Below are 22,060 nucleotides of genomic sequence, written 5' to 3'. Positions count from 1 at the left end.
CTCTTTGCATTTTTAGATCATGGATTGACGAGCACTCTTTGATATCTCCAAAGCTTAGGATATTGTTTTATAACACAACCCTTCTCTACATTCATCCCTGACATGTCTGCCGAGTTCCCTGGTCTTCATGCCACTGTTTATTCACTAATGTCCTGTAAAAAAACAAAAAAAACCCTCTGAGAACTACATGGATCAGCTGCATTTATACTAAGAATAAATCATAGACACGTGAACTATTTCAGTGACTTCTAAAGGCAATTTGTTTCGCTAGGCCTTCTTTAAAAGGAAAGAGAAGTAAATACAAATATACAAAAACACTTTTTGTTGGTCTATCAAAATACATTGTTTAAGGCTCCAAACTTGTTTTCTGTAGAATTCAGGTAAAAAAAAAAAAAAAAATATATATATATCTATATGAAAAATACTGTAAGCAGCCTATAAATAATATAAAAAAGCTGCAATAATGGGATAGACACATTACAAAGACAAACTGTGTCCATTCCACCTGACAAAAAAATAACTCCAGTATTCTCATTTTCAACAGATTATCTATCTATCTATCTATCTATCATTACTGATCTTTAAAACTGCGTTAAGACTACCTACAGACCTTGATGCATGCAGGCTACACATTTTCTCTTTTGCACTGTGCTGAGGGAGGCCTTTCAGGGGGACAAAGTCCTCCACAGAAAACCTTCTCCAGTATTGATTACACTTAACATTACCGCTCTTTGTTAGTGTGTAATCAATACTAAAGTAGGGCTTGTACAGATGGCCTAATTATCAAAAAGACCCAATCAGCAAACTGCATGGGAGTTAATGCATAGATTTGAAGAGGAGATTGAGACACGTGAGATTTCTGTGGAAAAGGGAGGACTCCGACACCAGCTGGTTATATAAGATACTCCACTGTTTATTAAATGTACAGAAATACTGTTCAAAATACACACAAGTGTTAAAGGACACAAAATCCTTGATCCAAATGTAAACAAAATGGGTGCTCCATCATACAGTGTGCACCAAGCCAATGCTTTGGGAGTTTGTTTTCTCCACTGGACAAGCAGCACTGTTGATTTTCAACCCAATTATGCACAGCTCAACGCAATAGTCGGTGTTGTCTGATGTTGTAGATGGCGTGTAAATGATCACAGCTTTGTAAACATTAGAACGGAACACGGGTTTCTTGAATTGCGGTGGACGGGAAAAGCCGAGGCGATTCATTTTCACTAGCTTTTAGACTGCGCGGTGCGCACATTTATCCACGGAGGCTCGTTGAGCAAGGATTGTGACTTTTATAACAGGTACCATACTGAGCTGCAGAATTACAGTGATCTAAAGAAAACATCACGGAACAACAAAGAGAGAGTACTTCATAAACATTTCACAGAACATACTGATCAAATCTATAGAAAACAAATTTTCATGGTTGGCTTCTTCAGTCGGAGGATGATGCAATCACTTTAGCTATAAATCAAGACAACACAATAGTTAAAGCATTGGGGACAGTCATTTCAGGACATTTCCGGGCATTCAGGGTGTTGCTTTCCTTCCACTTCATACATATGTACAGAAATACAAACCTGGTATATCAAATGCAACCAAATTAGAAGAGTTTAGTAAATTTTACCAAAAATCCCTCACTTCCACTGTCGCTGCGCAGGCCTATTCACAAAACGTCAAAACTTGAAATGTGCTTGTCCAACCACGTCCGGCAAAAAAACAGGACTGCTTTTCAAAGGGGAGCACAACTAACCACCACACCGCCAGGCACGGGGACAGTGACAGCATCTGTAACTGTAAACATTCACATCATCGTGGACATTGGACCTCGGTTATCAAATCCTATTTCTGGTCTAAAAAGAAGAAGCTTCAGTGTCTGGGTGTGCATGTGAAATAGCCAAAGATTCCCTGCCATGATTGTACCCAGCCCTTCAATTAAAAAACAACAAACAAACAAAAAATGGAAAAGTAATCCCCTGCTGCTTATGTGTTGCTTAACTGTGGCTTAATGTGCTTTTTTAGAAACGATGTTTCAGCTAAAACAATGTGTAACTGTGATTTAATGTCAGTTGTGACGCGTAACACAATCAATGACAACGTGTTCACATTCTGGTAGCAGGAGGATGAAGTCATTCAGAGAAATGTAAACATTCTAAGGTCCTCGTCCTGACAATCTGAATGCAAATGTGGCGATATGTATAAAAATACCAAATAACACTTATATTTTAGCCCTTGTGGAAATGTAGGCAGGTTTTCTCATGTTGTCAAAACAAGGCTTCATTAATAGTTAACAGAATCGGTTGGCCTATGGGCCCATTATGCTCTAAGAGATGGCATGAATGAAGTTACACATTCTTTTTAAGTTAGTTTAAAATGTTGTATGCACTCTGCTCTATATGTACCCCTCCATATCAAATCATACAACTGCTTTGACTGATAGCCAAAACAAAAAGGGTATAACGTACACCTCCATAACACGTTGGTCATTTCTTAGAAATCCTTTTTCCCCTCAGAATTAGACCAAAGTTAGAAGTATCTAACATGGTGATTGGTAAGTGACAGCATTGATTTATGAACAAAAAAAAAGTTCAGTAATTTGTAATTTAACAGAATTATTTGTCCAGTATGGTCCCATGGTATAGCATATAAATGACATGTCATGTCAGATATATAACCTTTAATTTTACAACGGCTACTTAACAATTAAGGTCATAAATCCATAAAGACGGCCGTCTCTCCAACTTGCCTCTGTCTATTCAAAAATCAACCCGGAGAAATCCTGCACCCATGTGAGCTTTCAAAAACCAACCTGCTATCGCGGAACCAAAGTACCCACTTGGTGGAACCTCTCAGGGTTGATGTAGAACGTTAGCAGTCTTATTCTAAAGGCCAAAACTAATTGGCCCTATCAGATTTGCTCTGGTTCCAAACCTATCAAATCCTGAAGAAAATACCGCTCGCTGAAGTTCAGTGATCTGTCCTGCCTTGGCACACTTCAGCATGGCCTGTCCACGTTGTGTTAACGGCATAGAAAATGATTTACGTGATGCACAGCTCGGCACCAGACCCTGAAGGGTTTTTCTCTAGAAATCCTCCAAAAAGCAGATTGGACAGACTGGCAGTAATCGCTACACCAAAACATAGAGTGCCAAAAACCCTTACATATCCAGTTGAGAGATTTTGGATGCCAAAAGTTGTGTTTAGGGGTGACGATTGTAACAGGCTCTTTGTAACACTTTTAGATTTTCAAAAAGTTCTCTTCAAGATGTGTCTACTTTCTTGTTATTGGGCTTAAACTGCTCTTTGAGTGTTTTAAAGGGCAAAGCAGACCCATCCACTTTAAGTGCTTCATCATTTAACTGGAACATTTGTGTGCAAATCTTATTTACACTCTGAAAAGTAACCAATCCGGGTAAACAAGGACAAGGCATATCTAAGCGGAAACATGAGGCTTTAACATGAATAGCAACGAATCATCGGCATATCGGAAAGGTTTTATATGACCTCTTGACTTTAAAATGTTTAAAATGGATAACATTTGGATTAAGTGTTCACAATATAAGCGATACTATATGACTAAGCTAATGTATTATTGTGTTTTATGGCTTCACGGGTGAAATAGCAGTTGATAAGAGAGGCCCAACGTCTGGTTGTCTGCTGAGAAGAGTCATGAGCATTACTGCAAGAGCTGGAGAATATTTACACAGTGAATGTGAAAAGCTGGTCTGGAGGCAGAAAAAGAGTCACTCCCCAATCATACAGACGCTTATTCTAAACTCCAACTGTCTCTCACTCAAAGACATGGTTTCTCACTCGCAACTATTTCCCTTCCCTGTCCTCCAAACGGCCCGGAGTGAAAATGTAATCCAAGGCTTGTCTCTCGGCAGCGGCCACGTTGGGATGCCACAGGTCAACCATGAACACCACCCTGGGGCCGTCCTCCGGGCTGCCTGCAAAGACAGCAAACATTTAAATGGGCAGAAATCGAGCACTCACGTTTCGTCATGCTCATGAACCAGTGTTGTAGTCAAGTCACCATGCCTCGAGTCCGAGTCCAGGTTCGAGTCTCAAGTGTTCAAGTCCGTGTCAAGTCCAAGTCATTAAAAAAAATCTGAGTCGAGTCCGAGTCAAGTCCACTTCTCATCCGAGTCAAGTCATTTTTGATCCATGTCGAGTCCAAGTTCCGCACTAAAGTAAGCATAGCCTACATGTTTATAAACTAAAAAAAAAAATCCACACTCCAGCACATTGCACTAATAGATATTAAAATCATACACCAAATAATATTCTAATGACATATTAAAATTATAGCCTAATGATATAAAACAAGTCGAGTCTTTTTCTCAATTTCCGAGTCAGAATGATCTGAATGTAGGAGTCCGAGTCCAAGTTCGAGTCATCAGTGCTCAAGTCCAAGTCAAGTCACGAGTCTCTAAATTTAGCTAATGACTCAGACTCGAGTTCGAGTCTCGGACTCGAGTACTACAACACTGTCATGAACTGAGACCCAAGTCAGAGTCTTGTTGGAAGGTGTTCGGTTTTTCTCAGATTGGGTTATGTCACCCGTCTTACCGTCATGGAAAGCCCTGTGGAGGAAGGAGTCGTCAAAAAGCAGACAGCTGCCCTCAGACCAGCACTGTGGCTCTCCCCCAACAACAAGCTCACAAGACTGAGGCACTCTGAGACCTGGCAGAGAAAAATAACAGGGGGAAATGAAATCAGGCTGCCATCTAACTTTCATCCGTGGTGTCTGCATCCTTACAGTGTGCTTTTTTTTTTAAACGATATTCCTCCAAAGGAAGAAAGACGACTGCCTAGTCATTTCACAGAGCACAGATGGAAACAAGATCAAAGTACAGAGAGAACAATAATGACTCCTGCATCTGGCACACTTTACCCGTGTGGCTCCGTCACTCAAGAGAATTCAGTCTATAAAAACTACAGCTGCTTATTCACTGTGTTGGCCCATGTTTTTCATTTTGATTTATGCTTATCTGTGGAACCATCTGCTGCTACACTGAGGTTGACACACACTGAGCCTGATCCCTTTCAGTTCATTTGGCGCTCTTACCCAGGTGGCAGCGCAGCCGGACGTTGGTCGGACCGTAGTGCTCCGTAATGAGCGCTCCGGGGGTCAGCACGGAGAAGCAGGCGTTCCCAAAGACGTTGTTGGCGATGAAGGTGCGCAGCTGACCCAGCACCCGCCACGCCCGCGGACATCTCCTGACATTGAGGACCAAAGGGGTGCCTTGGTTTACCAGGTAGTACGTCCACCATTGACCGCGAGGGGTGCTGTTCGCCTTCCAGCCTGGCGGGAGGGAAGAGCCGCTGCGGGCCGGGGGTTGGTGGTAGATGCTTTCGAACTCGGCTAGGAGGGCAGGGAAGCTCTGCTCAAGCAGCTCCACATCATGTCTCTGCACTTCTCTGGAGAAGAAGGGGGCCGAGGGTAGGTCGGGAAGGAAGAAGACCTCTGGCCGCTGGATAGTTGGCCGGCTGTTGAGGTACCGGCCTTGGTCGCGGACCCCCTTGTGAACCCGGCCCATACCCGACCAGGTGTAACGCTTGGCGTATTCCTGCAGGCTATGGTAGAGCCTCTGGTTCAGGCTCTCGCCAGCGCTGGTGCATCGGAAGCATTCGGAGGACTGGCAAAAGGCGAAGCCGTTCTGCTCCTCCAGGAGCGACCCGTGCTTCCCTTTGCCCCTGCCTCGACAGTCTGAACTCATGAAACCCCCGACCACGCCTCCGATCCGGCCGGGCCCAGACAGATACCTGCCTCGCAGGGGGCTGGTGCCGTGCTCCCGGCCCACTCTGTAACAGTACCACAGGAACAGCAGCAGCACACACATGGCTATGGCGATTGCACAGATCTCACATTCCCTCACAGACTGCATCCCCCCAGCCACCATCTCCCTCACACTCTCCAGCGACCACTCCATCTTAGGTCGCCTCTGGGCTGATGAATCCGACAGAAGTATGAAGTAATGATGAAGGATCAGTTAACGCGTCTTTACTTGATTGTGACTGAAAGGCGCCTCGAACCACACGCGGGCTGTTATGGAGTCAAGTGTCAAGCGGCTCTTGTGGCCGCCTCCGATGTAAACAGTCTGCTGATTGGATGTGACACTCTCGCTCTTCAGGTCTAGCATTTCAGCGCTCTGCGAGGAGGGCAGGTTTCTCCTTGCATGGTGCCTGGCTGTGCGGTGTTTGTGCTGCTCCCTTGCTTCTACCCTCCGACAAATGGAGACGGACACCTCGCCTGAGGTTATCTGTCCTCTGCAAAACAAAGACAGAAGGAGAGGAAGAGAGATAAAAGACAACAGGACGTGTTATTTCACGGCGTTGGAGGGTGCTGAGAGGGCAATGGGTCGGTTACCGGGATGAAGGCATGCAGGTTTATTTGGAGTCACGGCTTCAAAAGCCCAAAAGTTTTCATGCCATTGGGTTGCTACACTTTCTACTTTTTAATGAGATGTCACAGAAAGAACCGGAGTGAGTTTTCTCTGGCCCATAAAACAGAAAAGCGCAGTGTTGTCCCTCCCCTACGTGTTGCTGCACACTGCTGGCTATTTGGCTGAAAGAAAGCTACTGCTGACAAGAAAGATACATTTGGCTAATTTGGAAATATTTTCTGTTGTTAGAAACAAGGGCCGATCATTGCACAGACACTATAAATGTTGAGGTAAAGCTGCTGACCAACTGCAGCTGATAAGCTCCAAGCTGCATCTCTGTCAAGCAGCTGACAGCTATGAATACTCCGGAGCAGATAGCCTGGCTAATTACTCAGCAAATATCATAGTGGTCACATTTTGTGTTATGACAAAAAGGGGTAATATTCTGCACAAGGAACACCTGAAAACTAATACTTAATTTACCAGGGCTTTGTTTAAATAAGAAAACTAGTGGATGCCACAGAGAGTGTTATTATTTTGTTTTCAATAAAGCAGGAGTGGGAACAATTGGTACATTTATAATTTAAATAAAAGGAATGAAATCTCTCCTATTCAGCTGTCCCAGGACCGGAATCTGCTGCATAAACCTTGACTGGGTCTGATCGGTGATTGGCAGGTTAAATATTGAAACATCACTTTCTGTTTTTGCCTTTCCATTACAAGCACCCCCCCCCCCCCCCAACCATTTTCAGCCTTTAAATCATTCATCTGAAAGCATGTGCCTTGATGCACTTTTTGAGTTTAGTAAAAATCAGATAAAGTTGATGGACACATTCCTCTGTGCACAAGGGGACTTGATCTCTCAGCTTATTCGTTATTAGTTGAATTTAAAAGTAACTCCACTGAACTATATCATATATATGTGTGTGTGTTATTATTGTTTTACCATCCAGAGGGGAAAAAAGCTACAGTATCCACAAAATTGGAATCGCCGAAGCAACAGGAAATTGGTACGGGCCAAGAAAAGCCAGATCACTGCGTCTCTTCTGCATGATTGTTTCTGCTTTTTGTGTAACTACCATGAAAATGTGGTATTTTAAGGTTATCACAGCACTAGAATCTCATACTAGCTCAGGCCTTTTGCCGAGGCTAACAAGAGAAGGCCTTCATATGTTGCCATGGTTTTGGGCATACGCAAACCATACAAAACACATGTGACTTTTTATACTAGGGAAACAAATTGTCCATCTTGATTCACAGCATGTAACAAACACCTGCTGGACTTGGACTTGACAGCACACACAGAGTGAGCAAAAACTGGAATCCAGCCTTCCCTTGCACACTCTCCCCCTGTACTGCACTTTATAAAACCATGAGTCATGGGCACATTGCTGCATTTAAAACAAATCTCTCCCTTCTCTAACACTGAGTAACACACACACAACGCACAATTATGTAAACGAAAACATAGTTGAAGCCCACCTTCATTTATAATTGGCCTTCATAGGTTGCTCAGCAGGAGCTGCTATAATAGCTCCTGGGGGGAAAGGGGGGTATACGTCTTAGTATCAAAAGAAGGCTGCATTACATGAGTGTGATTATATAATGCTAATGGACCAGCAGCCACAAGGCGAGGAGTGCAATGCGTCAGCTGTGATCAGAACTCCACGATGTGCTCTCACCAAAAATGGTCCGGTTCTCCTGCTCCTATCCTCCCCTCCATCCTGTCTGACAGCATCAAGACGCCCCCACACCCCCACATCTCACCAACCCACCACCACCATCACCACCACCACCAACGCCTGTTAAGTGAGAATCAAACCAGCAACGGCACCAATAGCGCATAAACGCGCACTCTTGTTCCTCCATTCACGCCTTTTGTTCCAAAGCCACCCAGGAGTTGCTGCCATCAGGCCGCGCTGCCTCTCAAACTAAAGCAGCACAAATGCAACCAGGGAGCGACCCTTGGTAAACAAGACAATCTCACGAAGAGCCCCCCCACGCCTCCCCCCTCCGTGTCTGCAGCTGCGTGGATGTCTCGGTGCGCTGCTTTCACCGCGTCCATACCTACTCAGCATGAATGGCAGAGGCCGGCCGGCGGAGAGCGGAGGCGCACAGGTGTTTGTCCGGGCGAAGCTGCGCACCACTGCAGTGCACACGGCAGACGGCTATCGCTCAGCCACATCTCAGGAAAGCGCTCCGGTCCTCACAAAGACACACGGAACCGGGACTTGCCACCGCCTTACGGAAAGGGAACAATAACGGTGTATTAAATGGGTCAGAACCAGACGGGCGGAATCCCGGTCCGAGCCGGACAGCAGAGTCGGAGAAGCCTTCAGAAAATATTGATGTAAATACTGACGTTTCTCTGGGGAAGACACCCAGAGTCAATCTTCTGTTAGGGGGGAATATCACCCACTGCTTCCGCTTATACCTTTCAAAATAAAGGAGCTTGAAAAAAAATAATGCTGAAGTATTGGCAACGTGATCAGAAACCTTCTGACATACCCGTTGAGTCCTTTTCACGTTACAACTACAATTTTCTATTTTTCAATCACATAGTAGTAAATGAGTGTAAGAGGGAAATAAATAATATGTTTTTCACAGTTTTCTATTTTATTTTTTGCTAGTAAAAATCTGAGAAGACTGGCGTGCAGCTGTAATGAGCCATCGTTACACAGAGACCACCAAATAACAACAGATTGCCTTGAGAAGTCACATAAGTAGTAAATAGATTCCAACTATGTGTGATTTAACCTCTTTTAAAAAGCCAGATGTTCTGTGTATTCCTCACTGGTTTGTCAGAGAACATCAGTGAACAAATAGCATCACAAAGACTAAGAAACATAGGCGGGTCAGGGATAATGTGGAGAAATTTAAAGCAGGGTTAGATCATAAAACATGGTCTAAAACTTAGAAAGCTTCACAGAACATAGCTCAATCCAACATTCAAAATGGAAAGGGTATATATATGGTGCAACCTGCCAAAACATAGCTGTCTGCCTGACAGCCTGATCAAGGAAATTAATCATAGAAAAACAAAAGGCCTGTTGTAACGTAGGAGCTGTAGAGATCCTATCTGTAAATAGCACAGCTACTAGCTGTGGACTCCATAAATCTGGTATTTGTGGAAAAGTGATCAGAAGAAAGACAGCGTTGAAAGAAAACAAAAGCAACATGTCTTTTGGGTAGCTTGTCATAAGCAATGTAGGATGCACAGTGAAACAAGAGGCTCTGGTCAGATAAACTGAAAAGTTTAACCTTTTGGGCTAGACTCAAAATACTGTGTGGGAGAAATGGATGCTGTACATCCCCTAAACACACCATCTCCATAGTAAAACATGGTGGCGGCAGTATTTTGTTGTGAGGAAGCTTTTATTTAGCAAGGATAAGGGTGCTGGTCAGCACAGATGAGAAGATGGATGGAGCTAAACGCTTATTTTATGTGTTTTTTACTGTACACTGGTGTGCATCTTGGCCATCTCTCCTTAGAAAAAGAGGTTAAATCCCCAGGACCTTTGTGGTAAAATAAAGGTAAAAGAAAAAGAAGACCAATATAAAAGAAAACTAGTTAGACACTGCAAAGACCGTGAGACTTGGACAGATCTTCACCTTCCTGCAGGATGACAACCCTTAACAGAGGACCAGAGCTACAGTGGAATGATTTAGATCAGAGGTCTTCAACCCTGGTCCTCACGACCCACTGTCCTGCAGGTTTTACATGTGTCTCTGCTCCAGCACACCTGAATCAAATGATTGGAGGACCTCCTCAGCAACAATAAAGGGCTGCAGAGGCCAGTTAATCACCTATTTATTTAAGTCAGGTGAGTGGAGGCAGGGAAACGCCTAAAACATGCAGGCCAGTGGGTCCTGAGGACCAGGGTTGAAGACCTCTGATTTAGATAAAAGCATATTAATGTGTCAGGGTGGCCCAGTCAAAGCCTAGACCTGAATTTAAATGAGAACCTGGAGCATGATTTGACAACGGATTTGGCCCCCAATCTGACTCACTGACGGATTTGTGGTAGATGTGGAAGCTGGAAGAAACTTCAGCTGTATTTGAAAAAAAAAAAAAAGTTTTTCCTGCAGGCGGATGGAATAAAATTACCTGCCACACCTCTCAGAGGTGTTCCAAATTTCTACTCACGACCTTCCAAGATGTTTTCTCACAAAAGCTAGCGATTTGACTATGAAGCATGAGAAAGTGATGGACGTAAGGAACAAAACATGTAGGAAGTTTCATGTTTTATTTAGTACTGATTTAAATACATGCTCCTACATGTTGACTGTGGCTACATCACCTGGAGATGTTGGGAATTCATTATATTTATCCAAAATGTTAAATCTTTGATCGGTCACAAACTCGAACGATGAGATGCATTAATGGTGCAGCACATCTTTCCCACTCTGACTCAAACTGTTTTACTTTGAAGGTAAACCTTTACCACTTCCGATTTTGTCCTGGTTAGCTCGTGCGCTTTTCTGCTGCCTTCAGATTACTGCAGACAACATTTCCCAAGATGCACTGCGTCTTGCCTGGTTTTCATCACAGCAGTCATTAGGGAGATAGTTCATTGTAAAGCGCAACAATAAGTGCGCTTTGCAGTTTATCTGGAGCTCCACAGACCGCTGGCTGTTCTACAGTATCATATCTACTGAACTTCCTTCCACACTTCACCTCAGTATGAGCTGATGAAGCAAGCAAACCAGTACAGCATCATATGAAATGGTTTGTATCACTGTGGAAGTAATCTTCTTGAGGAGTTTAAGTATCAAACACTCCTGTGCCAAACCCCGAAATTCAGTTTTATAGATGAAAAAGGAGCTGATGCGGACGGTGTCTCAAGAGAATCCATAGGTCGGGTCCTGCTTAAGGGATTTAAAGATCATGGATGCTTTCCTTGTCGCCTAGCCCCTGCGTTTTCAGTTGCTCTCATTTTTGGTGAGAGTGAAGTCTCAGATGAAATGCTGTTCCAAAGCCTTCTCCTGTTCATCGGTCAATCAGCAGGCATCTTCTGACCACTGCTTTCAAAGCAGACAGTCTAAATGAGGACCGAGATGAACCTATTGATCTGTTGGATCGTTTAAATGTAGAAACACTTCCAAAACACACAAGCATTTGATCCAAAAAACCAAGATATGCTGCTGAACAAATGTCTTCAACTGTGTTAAAGAATTCCCTTTCCAGCCCACAAGCTGTTCAATGGATGTATGAAGATAAAAATCCACCAATGAGAATGATTTTGAAGTTACTGGATGCATCTCCAACAATTCAAGCTAAAAATCAAAGCTTCTGTTTTCTGCAGCAGTACATCAGGGGACTGGATGATGCAGGACTCAGAAGAATGGTAAGATTTGCTACGGGGTCAGATGTTATCTGTGTTAACAAAGTTGAAGTGCTGTTCACATCAGTAGAAGGTCTGGCAAGGTGACCTATTGCACATACTTGTGGACCAGCTCTGGACCTGCCATGGACATATGGTTCATACCCAGAACTGAGTGCTGAAACGGACAGCGTACTGCTTAATAAAAACTGCCTTCAGTTCAGCCTAATTTCGATCAAGTTATGCCATTTAGTATCCAACAAATAATACAATGGAAGGAGAGAAGCAAACAGAATAGTGTCCAGTAATTCCTACACACAAGAAGTGTATGGGGTATTCTAATGTAAACGCTTGAATACTAATGTATAAACAATAAAGGCAAATGACTGAAAATAGGTTGAGGTTTCACACTAAATGGAACATTTACAGAAGAATGTACAATTAATAATAGGGTATGCCTGAATTATTATTTTTTAACAAAGCATGTTGAGGCAGTGAGTACCTTTCTGGTTTACAGTTTAAGGTTTGTGTTGATTCCATAACAGAAATGTAAACATATGATCAAGTATGAAAGCCTATGTTGTTGTTGTTGTTGTTGTTTTTGTTTGCTTTGTTTGTTCAATTTATAAAAACTCTTGTTCTTGTTCCCACACATAGGAATGATTTTCTATAAGACGTTGGAAGTTTTTGAAAACTTCCAAAAACAAGTTCACTGCTAACTTTAACATCATCTAAGGCTTCAGAAACAGAGCTAATATTGATATTTCAGCAGATATGTTGAATGTGTTTGTTATAAATGTACACATGTGCAGTTACAAGCTGAAAAATGTGTTGGTTGACAGATGAAAATAATAAACAAATTTGTTTCTCAACAATTTGGCGTATTTATTCTTACAATTCTGACAATAACTTTAATATGATGACACATTCTTCATTCGGTGCACGAATGCAATTCAGGTTTGTTGTGATTATTATTTGTAATTGTAATATATTCTTTAAATTCACTTTTGATATATATGTGGCTTCTAACCACATGTTCTTGTACAAAACAAATCATAACATCAGTTCCGTGTCAGTGGTAAGAAGAAGCCACATCCTAATACTACGGGACCCTTGGGACCACCTACAAGGCTTTAAGTATGTATGTTCTCAGGAAAATAACTCTATGGCTTCACCTGCTGTGGTTGGTAAGAGTAAGAAGTTCTGTGACATTATAAGGCAACACAAGCTGAACACTGATCACAAGGATAAAGTCCTCTTTGTTGATATTCCTGTTCAGAAGCCTCCACTGCCTCCTGGGAAACCGCCGCCAGGTGTTTGGTCCATCAGACAGATGTGGAATGGCGCACATAAGAACCGGACGTCCACTTGGAGCCACTACATTTCTGCTCTGACGGATGGTGTGAGTGTTCAGTCAGTGTGAAACCTGTTGCAGCTCCACCTGTAAAAAGAAACGTTTGTTAAAATTTTTGATAATACATAATATTTAGGAACTGTTTGTGGGGTGCACATTTTCTCTGAGAGAGAAGAAAAACTTTCAATACCTCTATAATGCATTTAGAGGACAGATGTGGAATTTCAAACCACACACCACACACACACACACACACACACACACACACACACACACACACACACACACACACACACACACACACACACACACACACACACACCATTGCTTTTCGCACATGATATTCTGACATACATACCTCAATGATCTTCAGACATGTAAACAGAAAAAGCTGTGTGTCCAAAAAGTCCCCAGAGAAATAACCATCGTCTTTCAGTTTCTGAAAGCGATCTATCCATGTCTGAGCATGATGTGTCCTCAAAAAAGGCCGTCCAGCTCACTTTACCGTAGTCAGCTACCAGCTTTCGATCCGCTGATTATGACTGCTGGATCCAGAAATAAAGCAATTACTGGAGGAGCGATCAGCACCCCATCGTAAGAATCTCTGCCATCGTGACATTTTCTGTCCCAAAATCAGCGCAGGGGTCCCCATCCTCGTCTCAACTTCTTTTGGAAAATATCCAGCCATAATTGTAGGATCACTGCGTGTGGAGAAAGCGTGAACCCATACAATAAAGCCCTCAACTGCATTAATACAGATACCAAACAGCTTCAGTTTATCATAGGAGTCAACATGCCACATGGAATTAGATCCAGGATTAATGTACACGCGTCTCATCCCCCTCCTCCTCCGCCTTCGTACCTGGGGTCCAGGGATTTTAACAGATATCACACTGTACTGTGAGTCAGAGCATATCCATGTTGAAGACATTTTAGGTGGTGCAACTTAGATCCATGCAGGCTCCTATAACTCTCCAGCTGGTCAATAAGGAAGGCCGCCACATCTAGAGGATCTGACTGATTCTTCCTTCTGTAGAGTCCCGTTCTTTGGAGGATTCTTCTCAGTGTGTGCATACTGATTGTAGCCGGGGCATTCTGTCCCAGAAGGATAGTGCTGCACACCTTTCCTCCCGCCCATATATGGAGGATGCTGTGATCATGTGCAGCTGGGGGTAATCAAGCCTTTCTGGTTAAAAGGGGGCAGATAGGTGAGGAAAGAACATTTGAGGCTGGGGATTCCTTAGAGGTAAATCGACAGTTTTCATGTACCTGGATGTTTTAAGGGGCTGATTTAACATGATTTCTTGTGTGTGTGCAGGCTGACCTGGTACTGTTTCAGAGTTTTATTTTTACTTTTTAGTAAAAGAAGGGTTTTTATTGTTTAGTTCCCTGGCCTGTTTTTAACCCACCTGAGGATCTATGCTGTCCCTGGGTCCTGTGCTGTTTTTATTCAGATTGGATTAAGGAGACTAGTGGCAGGAGTTTTTCTTTTGTGTTGTATTCACTAGGGTTTGTGGAGTGAGTATGTGTTTTTTTTGTTCGGGGCACCAAGGTGTATTCAGTTTGTTTTCTTTAGTATTTCTCCTCCAGACAATCTAATTAATTTAACTGGGGTTTTAATCATTTCTTGCAGCAATCAGGATTCCAGGGCAGCATAGACTCCTGCTTTTAATGTGCCCATGATCTATAGTAAAATTGATTGTGTCCCATTACCCTGTAACCCTAATAAACGGTATTCTATTTGAATCAGTGCCTCTGTTAAGTCCTTACAACCTCTTTAGTGACCTGGTACAAAGAGGGTTTAAGGTTGAGAAACCGTGCCTGAGGTCACATAATAATGATCTGATCCACTGTGTGCAGCATCAGCATCTCTCCGTGTCTTAGACCGAGCATAAAGTAAAACTTGATCAGCTCCAGTAAATTTTACATTTAACTTCCCGAGGAGATGACATGCTGGATGAAAACTTCCCACCATTACCTGGACAACGCTATTACGATAGATAGTATGTTCAATCAAAACGTTACTTGAAACGACAACTCCCCCCCCCCTCTTCTTCTTCTTCTGCTTCTTCTTCTTCTTAAATGAGTCTCGCGGTCAATACAGATTAAAAGCATACTATCGCCACCATGTGGATAGAATATCCAGATGGTGGTTTGTAGAATATAATTATCACGTTTACACACCTCAGTTATCACGTTTGTAGAATATAATTATCACGTTTACACACCATAGTTATCACGTTTGTAGAATATAACTATCACGTTTACACATAATTAGCACGTTTGTACAATGTATTTATCAGGTTTACACAATATAATTATCACATTTAATTTTTTCACATTTTATAATATAATAGTTTGCAAAAAAAAAAAAAATCCTCTAGTGAAAATCATCTAGTTTAGCATAAACTGTAGGTGTGTCTTTTTCTGGGGCGTTTTTTTTTTTTTTTTTTTTTTTTTTTTTTTTTTTTTGGTTAAAACAAGTCTGTTCTCTAATCAATGAAGTAACTCGCGGTAGGTAGAGTAGCCAGAAATGTTATGCATGTTAGAGTGTGATACTCATTAATGATATATTACTCAAATAAAAGTAAGAAGTGAAGTGCAGTAAAACTACTCCTAAAAGTACATTTAGTTAAAAAAAATTACTCAAGTAAACGCATCTGAGTAAATGTAAACCAGTTACTACTAATATCTGGTTATAAGTATGACATTACAAACAAGTTTTTGCATCTAGTTACACTTTCTCATGTCTGCGCCAAATGAAACCGCAAACACAGCTCAAATCATTCACAGGGCGGTAATAGCTACATTTGAAGCATTCATGGACAGTCAGAATAACTTTCCTTTTCTGCAGTGCAGACAGGAGGTGGAGAAAGCCCAGCGGTTCTCGCCCCCTCTGATCCAACCAAGTACACAGTCATGCGCTCACTCGGTTTGGTTCATCATCAGCCCAGCAGAGAGGCATGGCGAGAACTAAGTTGTGCATTTGTTGCGCGCTGCTGCTAGTTATCGCCATTATTCCGGTAATCATATACTTTAGTATAAAATGCCCACGTGGGACTTTCCGCAACGCTGCAGTGGCCACAGACGCAATAAAATGCTCAGAGATTGGAAGGTGAGTTATAATTAAAAATGGTTTCATTTTTTACTTCCTTTTACGCACAACATCCACGATGTGCGATTATGCGCACATCTGAGAACTGGAAGTGAGAACAAACACGTTTCAGATAATATTCTTTTAGTGTGCCGTTAAATAACGTGAAAGCTGGCATGGCTGAACAGTCTAACAACATTTCCAGCTGATTGGCAGCAGTAACGGGTGCTAATTTTCCAGGGACATTCTTCAGAGAGGCGGCTCAGCGGTAGATGGCGCCATTGCTGCGCTTTTGTGCACGGGCATCATGAACCCACAGAGCGCGGGGATCGGAGGGGGCTCCATGTTCACGGTGATGGACAGCTCTGGTGAGGATAAAGTGTGATGATAATAAAGTTATTAAAAAAATAAAAATTAAAAAGTGTTAAAAGATGAAAAATAAAAAAATGGCATTATGATTGTTAGTGAGGATATCTGATGGTGTAAATATATTTTTAAAGGTAATGTGAAGATCATCAACTCCAGGGAGACGGCACCGTCAAACATGAACTCTGATCGGCTGAAGTTCTGCCCCAGGTCGTCTACAATGTTAGCAGGTAGGTTGCTGCTGCTGCGTGTCAAATGCAACTAGATCTACTACTTTTAAATGTTCTTCCAGATCTCTGGAGAGAGTATATTTTGTTGTTCTTGCTGTATCTGTTTTGAACTGTCTTTACAGGCCTGTGTGCTCCTGAGGAATTTAGTCTGTTGTAGAAAAGTTTGCATAAAGGGATTTTATTTTAATCTGTTAGTGACTTGTAAAAGTATACGTGCCCATCAACTAATCATATTCAAACAGCTTCTGGCATAACATCACACAGTTACAGTTCAAAAATATACCTGCAAAAGTACAAATAGGACCCTCAACCTAAATGGGTCCTCACTGATAGTCACTGTCACGTGGTTGCTTTTGTGGCTGGAGAGTCAGTGACAATGATGATGTAAACAGAATCAAGTGGAAGCAGCAAGCAGTTTATTTGTTGACAGCAGCATTCAACCTTATGACCAACAACCAACCACTTCCAAGACACAATCACTTCCTTAAATACCCACAGCTGTTTAGGGGATAAACGATTCTGCACCAGACAATTTACTGCTTGCACCTATAACATACAATATTAAACATATACATATATATGTTCGTCCGTCCGTCTTCTTCCACTTATCCGGGGTCGGGTCGCGGGGGTAGCAGCTTCAGTAGGGAGGCCCAGATGTCCCTCTCCCCGGCCACTTGGGCCAGCTCCTCCGGGGAAACCCAAGGCGTTCCCAGGCCAGCAGAGAGACATAGTCCCTCCAGCGTGTCCTGGGTCTTCCCCTGGTTCTCCTCCCGGTGGGACGTGCCCGGAACACCTCACCAGGGATGCGTCCAGGAGGCATCCTGACCAGATGCCCGAGCCACCTCAACTGGCTCCTCTCGACGTGGAGGAGCAGCGGCTCTACTCTGAGTCCTCCCCGGATGACTGAGCTCCTCACCCTATCTCTAAGGGAGAGCCCAGACACACTACGGAGAAAACTCATTTCAGCCGCTTGTATCCGGGATCTCGTTCTTTCGGTCACGACCCAAAGCTCGTGACCATAGATGAGGGTAGGAACGTAGATCGACCGGTAAGTCGAGAGCTTCGCCTTTTGGCTCAGCTCTCTCTTCACCACAACGGATCGGTACCGCGCTTCTGCACAGCAGACGCAGCACCAATCCGCCTGTCGATCTCCAGCTCCATCTTCCCCTCATTCGTGAACAAGAAACCAAGATACTTGAACTCCTCCACTAGGGGCAGCACATCCTCCCCAACCCGGAGGAGGCACTCTACCCTTTTCCGGTTCAAGACCATGGTCTCGGATTTGGAGGCACTGATTTTCATCCCGGCCGCTTCGCACTCGGCTGCGAGCTGCGCCAGTGAGAGCTGTAGATCACGCCCTGATGAAGCCAATAGGATCACGTCATCCGCGAATAGCAGAGACGCAATCCTAAGGCCACCAAAACGGATCCCCTCAACACCTTGGCTGCGCCTAGAAATTCTGTCCATAAAAGTTATGAACAGAATCGGTGACAAAGGGCAACCTTGGCGGAGTCCAACTCTCACCGGAAACGAGTCCGACTTACTGCCGGCAATGCGGACCAGACTCTGACACCGGTCGTACAGAGACCTGACAGCCCTTATTAAAGGGTCCGGTACTCCATACTCCCGGAGTACCCCCCACAGGATCCCTCGGGGGACACGGTCGAATGCCTTCTCCAGATCCACAAAGCACATGTAGACTGGTTGGGCAAACTCCCAAGCCCCCTCCAGAATCCTGCTGAGGGTATAGAGCTGGTATATATATGAACATATATATGTTACAACCTATTTTTATAAATATTTTAGATTTTAGATTTACACCTAAAACCTTAAAACAAATGTGCAAAGGTCCCCCCTGCTTTCCCATGGTCTCTCCTGGAACCTATAAATGGTGTCTGGAGCCCCAGGGAACTATTTGTCCAAACACCCTGGAGAGGACATAGAAAAATAGGTGAGTCACCACATCTTAACACTTCTTTTATATTTTACACCACCATTTGCTTAACTTTCTGAGCAGTAGACCATTGCTCTAAATAACAATTCTTCTCTTTTCACAGACATCCACCACACTTTCTAATGAGGAGCAGCTGTGCAGAGCCTGGAACAAAAGACTACATGCAAATTTTTAAAATATTCAATAAATATTCAATAAGTTAAAACTTCTTGTGTGCAAATGGTTATTGCTGTGCAAACACATGCTCAAAGTGCTGTGCTAAATAAAGTGCTAGTTAAAGGGCAAGTTTAAAGTGCAAAGGTGCTCTAAAAGTGCTCTACAAATTACTTTTATAAAAACAGTCCCAGTAATGAAGACCCCTTCATTACAGTCACTCAAGCATTACTTTTTGGATAAACTTTAAATTAGCCTTACATTAGGTCACAACTTTGACTGAACTATCAGTCTGAGGTGAAATTTGATTTAGAAAAATTCAAATACATTGTTAATAGTCAAATGTTTGTGGCCAAAATTGTATTTGTTGCATTATTTCATAAGAATGAAATGTTTTCATCCCACAAAATTGTCTGCATATCATCCTGAGCACGTTATCATCATCACAGTGAAATATGGTGGCAACATGACGAGGATGAGTTTTATCTGAAAACCTGCTTGAAGAAGATGGGAAGCTAAATGTAGGACAATTCTTGAATAAGAAAAACTTGACACAGACCTGACACTGGGGTGGAGGATATCTTGTTAGAATGGTCTAGTCAAAGTCCAGAACTAAATCAGGTGGAGACTTTGTTGCAGGAACTGAAAAATTGTTGTTCACAAGGGCTCTCCATCCAATCTGACTGAGCTTGAGATATTTATCAAGGAAGAAACGGCAACAATATAAGTCTGTTCAAGGTTATTTAACAAGGAATTGACTCAGATTGGCTAAATCAAAACATTTCAGATTTGTGCTTTAACAAATTTGACAAATTAAATAGGTGAAATATAAAGAGAATGACATGCATAATTTCTTGTTCACGTTATAATGGGCAACTTTTTCATGCTCTATCACATATACAATTTTCTCTAAATGAAAGAACACAGTAAAATTCCTTTTTCAAGTGGATGAAACCTAACCTGACAACAGCCAGCTGCATGTCTCGCTCCGCCTAGCTCCACTCACATACATCTGGGACATCGCTCATTGAAAGTGATTTTCCCAACCAAATTTATGGTCTGGCCAATCAGGACGCAGGGCGGGTGTTTCCTGGATGTGACGTAGCGGAGAAGCGACCGTGAGATTCCAACAACAATGGCGGCTCGCATCGAGGAAGCAAGCGTTAGCATTGATGCTGCTATTTCTTCTGTGTTGTCCAATCTATCTGATATTGTTTCGTTAAAAGAACATCAGAGAACGGCTCTGAAGGCTTTTGTTGGTGGAAATGATGTTTTCGCCCTTCTCCCGACCGGATTTGGCAAGCGGTTAGCCGCTAACGAGCGGTTAGCGGCTAACCGTTAGCGCAAACCATATTAGGAGGCCTTTAGTCCTCAACGCGGTCGGCCCGGGATCGACTCCGACCCGCGGCGCTTTGCCGCCTGTCCCCTCCTGTCAATAAAACATGTGCCACTAGAGCCGCAAACACATAAAAAAAAGTTTTGTTTTTTTCCTGCGTCGCTCTCATCAGCGTCACGGGTTAGCTTCGGTGTGAGTGGTTGAAATAGCACGTCGATAAAGATGACAGACAAGTGGCTTATCCAATCATGTGCAAGAACTTTTGATAAGCCCCAGCCTTCAATAAAGGCAATTCCTATGGCGGTGTCCCAGATGTATGTAAGTGGAGCTAGGCGGAGCGAGACATGCAGCCGGCTGTTGTCAGGTTAGATGAAACCACCAATCTGTATAATCTGACCCAATCTGTATAATATGAGTGAACTTGATTTTGTAAAGTGCCTTGAGATGACATGTTTCATGATTTGGCGCTATATAAATAAAATTGAATTGAATTGAATTGAAAACTGAGTGGGCTCAAAATGGCGGAATAATAACTTATGATTTGAGGGCAGAAGATGAGCATAGGTCTGCTAGTAGTGTTTAGCACTAATATTTATGACAGACTCGGCATTAAATGAAAAGAACCAAGGTGATGGCTTTTATTTCTGTTCTATACCCAACAAAATAAATATTCAAACACTGTCCCTTCATCCATCTGTGCAGATGGTAATGGAATATGGATTGGGGTCCCAGGGGAAATTCGAGGCTACGAAATGGCTCACAAACTTTATGGAAAACTGCCGTGGGCCGACCTCTTTCAGCCGACCATCAAGCTGGCCAGAGAGGGATTCCCTATTCCTCCAGTGCAAGGTGGCGCCATCGAAAAAATTGATAAAACCAAGACACCGTCCCTGTGGTATGTAAGATGACATGACTCCCAGTGTGGCTCAAAACATAAAGGAGAGCTAAACATTTACACCTCTCTCTTATTGTTCTCAGGAAGGCATTTTCAGATAAAAATGGAAATCTGCTTAAGAATAGAACCATCAAATTTGAGAAACTGGCCGACACTTTGGAGATGATTGCAAACAACGGATCAGACGCCTTCTACACTGGAAAGATAGCAAAGGATTTAGTCCGTGATGTGCAGGAAGCAGGTATTGTCAGAAGAGTTTCCACCGGTTCTCTGTCTCTGCATGGTTAACTATTCAATTTGATCTGTAAGTGCCACAGTACGCACTCAGACTGGGACAGTTTACAGGACATGATTTATGTGGACTGGTTTTATGATATTTGCCTCTGCTCAGCTGAAATGATTTGTTTCCCTGTTTTTACCCAGGAGGAGTCTTGACACTGCTGGACTTGGCATCATATAAGGCTAGAGAGACCGATGCATGGGTTGTCCCTATGGGAGAGTACCAGATGTACATCCCCCCACCCCCCTCAGGAGGAGCACTCCTCAGCCTCATCCTCAACATTATGAAAGGTTCCTGCTGGATGCAGATGACATACCTGCTGTTTCCCTATACTGTTAACTTGCAAAATGTAACATGATAGAAAAAAAGATGTTTGAAACAGGGGACTGAATTTCTTTTTCTTGTTACTTTTTGGAACATTTATCCTAATATAGGTCATATGGGAAGAGTCTTGACCAAGCTGTACAAGAATAATGTACAGTGACAATGAAATCAGTCACAAAAACATACTGCATTTAAATAAACTATTATTCTGGTTTACAGGGTATCAGATGAAGTCATCCCTTCAGTCTATTGATCAAAAAACCCTGTTTTATCACCGCTATCTTGAAGCTTTTAAATTTACCAATGGACTAAAGAAGTACATCGGGGATCCAAACTTCAAATCAGAAGAAATCAAAGTAAG

The 22,060-nt window shown here is 42.9% G+C and overlaps 2 protein-coding genes across 4 annotated transcripts in view; one reads left to right on the top strand and one right to left on the bottom strand.

Moving 5' to 3' along the window:
- Positions 1-971: 971 nt before the first annotated feature.
- LOC105917318 (aspartate beta-hydroxylase domain-containing protein 2) lies at positions 972-8,790 on the bottom strand. Of its 2 annotated transcripts, XM_021310338.2 has the most exons (5): positions 8,752-8,790; positions 8,457-8,630; positions 5,072-6,273; positions 4,573-4,686; positions 972-3,950 (listed from the first exon to the last, which is right to left on the bottom strand). In XM_021310338.2, exons 3-5 carry the CDS (start codon positions 5,934-5,936, stop codon positions 3,820-3,822), a joined length of 1,110 nt encoding a protein of 369 aa, XP_021166013.1. In that variant the 5' UTR covers positions 5,937-6,273; positions 8,457-8,630; positions 8,752-8,790; the 3' UTR covers positions 972-3,819. The 2 variants fall into 2 exon arrangements, with proteins under 2 accessions (XP_021166013.1, XP_012707543.1); XM_012852089.3 differs by lacking the exon at positions 8,752-8,790 and having other exon boundaries at positions 8,461-8,733.
- Positions 8,791-16,030: 7,240 nt separating this feature from the next.
- The window catches only part of LOC105917312 (glutathione hydrolase 5 proenzyme-like), an 81,420-nt gene continuing 75,390 nt past the window's right edge, over positions 16,031-22,060 (top strand). For both annotated transcript variants that reach the window (XM_036130327.1, XM_036130326.1), the window contains exons 1-7: positions 16,031-16,182; positions 16,402-16,529; positions 16,662-16,757; positions 20,903-21,095; positions 21,179-21,336; positions 21,519-21,665; positions 21,919-22,055. In XM_036130327.1, the coding sequence (XP_035986220.1) occupies positions 16,031-16,182; positions 16,402-16,529; positions 16,662-16,757; positions 20,903-21,095; positions 21,179-21,336; positions 21,519-21,665; positions 21,919-22,055 (1,011 nt within the window). The remainder of the gene's footprint in view (positions 16,183-16,401; positions 16,530-16,661; positions 16,758-20,902; positions 21,096-21,178; positions 21,337-21,518; positions 21,666-21,918; positions 22,056-22,060) is intronic.

The sequence above is a fragment of the Fundulus heteroclitus genome, unplaced genomic scaffold (genome assembly GCF_011125445.2).
Source record: "Fundulus heteroclitus isolate FHET01 unplaced genomic scaffold, MU-UCD_Fhet_4.1 scaffold_337, whole genome shotgun sequence".
In the NCBI taxonomy this organism is placed as follows: Eukaryota; Metazoa; Chordata; class Actinopteri; order Cyprinodontiformes; family Fundulidae; genus Fundulus; species Fundulus heteroclitus.
Note: the sequence above shows the minus strand (reverse complement) of the source record. Positions and strands in the feature narration are given on the sequence as shown.